General features: G+C 48.2%; 1 protein-coding gene across 1 annotated transcript; it reads right to left on the reverse strand.

The window, feature by feature from the left end:
- Positions 1-1,071: 1,071 nt before the first annotated feature.
- On the reverse strand, positions 1,072-2,259 carry LOC106320074. Its single transcript, XM_013758437.1, has one exon. It carries the CDS (start codon positions 2,257-2,259, stop codon positions 1,072-1,074), a length of 1,188 nt encoding a protein of 395 aa, XP_013613891.1.
- Positions 2,260-3,668: the final 1,409 nt, after the last annotated feature.

The following is a 3,668-nucleotide window of genomic DNA, read 5'->3' on the forward strand; positions in this document are numbered from 1 at the left end:
TCCTTCCCAGTTTCCTCCCAGTTTTCCTGCGTTACGTTCGGCAGTGTTTTGGAAGACTTTATGCAGAACCAGATCACCTTCCTTGAACCTGCGGTGGCGAACGTTTGAATTGTAGTATTTCAAGGCAGCGTGTTGGTAGTTTTGGATTCTTATGAGAGCTTGGTCTCGTCGCTCGTTAATGAGATCAAGTTCGTCCAGCAGCATCACGTTGTTGAGATCTTCTCGTTCGGGGAGGAATCTTATCTGCACTCCGGGAAATTCTACTTCCGCTGGGATCATGCATTCCGTCCCGTAAACGAGGGCGAAGGGGGTTTCTCCCGTAGCCCGTCTTGGGGTTGTATGATGTGACCGAAGAATTCTTCTCAATGGTTCGCAGAGGTTGGCTCCGATCTCGACGCATCGTTCTGGGTGGGATTCGTCGAGACAGACCGAGATTACCGTCAAGGATGGTTTTGTTAATGGTCTCTGCCTGGCCGTTACATTGTGGATATCTAGGAGTTGACTTGTTCAGCCGTATCTTCCACTTCTTGCAGAATGCTTCAAATCGGGTAGAGATGAACTGAGATCCGTTGTTTGTTACGATTTCGTAAGGGACCCCGTGCCTGGTGATAATGTTCTTCCATACGAAGCTCTCGACTTGTACGTCTTTGATACTTGCGTAGGATTCTTCTTGTACCCACTTCGAAAAGAAATCCGTAAGGACCAAAAGGAAGCGTTTCTGTTTTGAATTGTGTAAAGGTCCGACGATATCTATGGACCATCGCATAAAGAGATACGAAGATGAAATGGACGAGAGGACCTCCGCAGGTTGATGGATGGTGGGCGCGTGCCTTTGGCATTTTTCGCATTTTCGTGCGAATTTCTCCCAGTCTTTGATCCTAGTTGGCCAGTAATAACCGTGGCATTTTATTTTGACTGCGAGTGACCTTCCACCGGAGTGGTTTCCGCACGATTCGGAATGGACCTCTTCCATCACTTTTCTCTCTCTCCCTCGGCGCAGGTCATGAGTGGGCCGGAGAATCTCCATTTGTAGATTTCTCCCTCTACCGTTACATATCGTGCGGCTTGGGTTTAAATTTTGGGTGCCGCCCATTTCTCGGCGGGCAGCGTTCCGTCGGCTATGTAGGCTCGGATCGGCTCTAGCCATGGGCTATCGCAACCGTATTCCGGCTGATCCATCTTTCCTTCTGGTGGATCTTCGATTTCCTCCGCATCTTCGATTTGTCCCCAAATCAGATTGGCGATCACCGGCAGTCCGATGCTCGGATGTTCAATGAATTCCACGGGGATTACCCGTTTTAGTCCTGGATCCGAGCTTGACGCGAGCGCGGCTAAGGCATTTGCCTGGATGTTTTCCGAGCGAGGAATTCTTGTGAGGGCGAAGTGGTTGAAGTCTTGGGCCAGATCCTGGACGAGTTTTAGATATGCGTCCATTCTTTCGTCCCTTGCCTCATATTCTCCGCTGTATTGATTTGCGACTAACTGAGAATCGCAGTAAGCGTGGATGTTGCAAATCTTCAGCCCATGAGCTAGTCGTAATCCTGCAATGAGTGCTTCATATTCAGCCTCGTTGTTTGATGCATGGAATTCTAACCGAAAAGACTGCTCCAAGATTTCCCCGGTGGGCGACGTGAGGCAAATCCCAATTCCGGATCCTTGTTTGGACGATGATCCATCAACGTGAAGAACCCAAGTTGAATCTGGTTCCGTGTTTGTCATATCCCCCGTGGGAAATTCTACTAAGAAATCCACCAGCACCCGAGATTTTGCACAGGTTCTTGGGCGGTACTCGACATCGTACTCGCTCAGTTCGATTGCCCATTTCGCGAGCCGTCCTGACTGACTCGGACTGTGCATATCCGTGCGCAGGGGAAAGGTGGTGAGAATCACTATGGTATGAGATTGGAAATATGGCCTGAGCTTTCTCGCCAATGTTACAACAGCGAATGCTAGTTTTTCCATCAAGGGGTACCGCGTCTCAGCGTCCAGCAAGGCTTTACTTATGTAAAAGATTGGTTTTTGTTCACCGCGTTCTTCTCTGATCAAAACACCACTTACTGCTGTTGCGGAGACCGCAATGTATAAGAATAGAGGTTCTCCCTCTACTGGTTTCGCAAGAACAGGAGGAGTGGCCATGTAACGCTTCAGCTGTTGGAAAGCCTTTTCGCACTCTTCCGACCATTCGAACTTTTTGTTCCCTTTCAACGTGTCGTAGAAAGGCAGGCACTTGTCCGTCGAACGTGAGATGAAACGGTTCATAGCTGCCACCCTACTGGTTAGCCTTTGGACTTCTCATTTTGTCTTTGGTGAGACCATTTCTATCAGTGCGTTTATCTGTTTGGGGTTGGCCTCGATCCCGCGACACGTGACCAGATAACCGAGAAACTCTCCTGATGCAACTGCGAACCTACGTTTTGCCGGGTTTAGTTTCATGTTATGTAGGTTCAGCCTTGCGAAGCACTTTTCCAAGTGGGATATGTGGGAACCAAAATTCACACCGTCGATTATAATAAATAATAATGGAGGAAAACCGAGTGAACCCGTTTTTCCTTGAAGGTCCGAATTCTCAGCGTAATCACTTTAGAACGATAAAAAGATAGATAATCGATCAGAGGCGTTTTATTGAGATATGCTTCGCGATCGTCGGGATTCATCATGATTTGATTGTACCCGGAGAAGGCTTCCATGAATGATAAAAGTTCGTTCCCTGCTGTTGTTTCGACCAGTCGGTCAATGTGCGGAAGTGGGAAACAATCTTTTGGACAGACATTGTTGAGCTCGGTGAAGTCGACGCATACTCGCCATTTGCCGTTTTTCTTTTTGACCACGACGGGATTGGCGAGCCAATCCGGGTATCTAACTTCTGTTATTGACCCTACTTTGAGGAGTTTCTCAACTTCCTCGTTTACCGCAGTAGCACGCTCTGGTCCTAGCTTCCATCTTTTTTGTTTTACGGGTTTGTAGGTCGAGTCAATGTTGAGTTCGTGACATGTTATGCCGATGTCGATTCCTGGCATATCCTCCGCGGCCCAAACGAACGTATCGAGGTTCTTTTTAAGACAAGCCATGAGCTTTGTTCTCAATGGTTCGCAGAGGTTGGCTCCGATCTCGACGCATCGTTCTGGGCGGGATTCGTCGAGACAGACCGAGATTACCAGTTCGCAAGTTGGTTCGCGCTTCCCTTGTAAGACCCGATCCTCATGGGGATTTGATCAGGCCTAGGCCTTAAGATCGATAGATCCTTCCCCGTAACATCATAAAACAATCCCTAGTACAATATACATGAAGAAAATAGAGTAGAAGAAGTCAGAGTAAGGAGTAGCCAATCGATCCAAACCGGACAGACTCACACGGCCATCATCCGCGGCCTTGTCCGGTTACTCTTGGCTACACCTCTCACCTTAGGAGTTCGGTCTCCAGGGGCGTCTTCCTTCTCTTTATCCTTTGCCTCCTCCTTGTCTTTCTGTCTCAAATCCATCCTCTTGATCAAACGCCCAACACACCAGGAACACTCAAGAACAATCTCTTGGATCCAATCGGCCAATCCAAGGTTTGTGTCTCTCTTTCTCTCTTGAATTTTCTCTGTGTTTCTCTCTGTCTCCAGATGAATAAAATCGACCAGAATGGCAGAAATCAGAGAGAGAGGACGACTTAAACTGCCCTCAACC

Source organism: Brassica oleracea, unplaced genomic scaffold, assembly GCF_000695525.1.
Source record: "Brassica oleracea var. oleracea cultivar TO1000 unplaced genomic scaffold, BOL UnpScaffold00792, whole genome shotgun sequence".
Classification (NCBI taxonomy): domain Eukaryota; kingdom Viridiplantae; phylum Streptophyta; class Magnoliopsida; order Brassicales; family Brassicaceae; genus Brassica; species Brassica oleracea.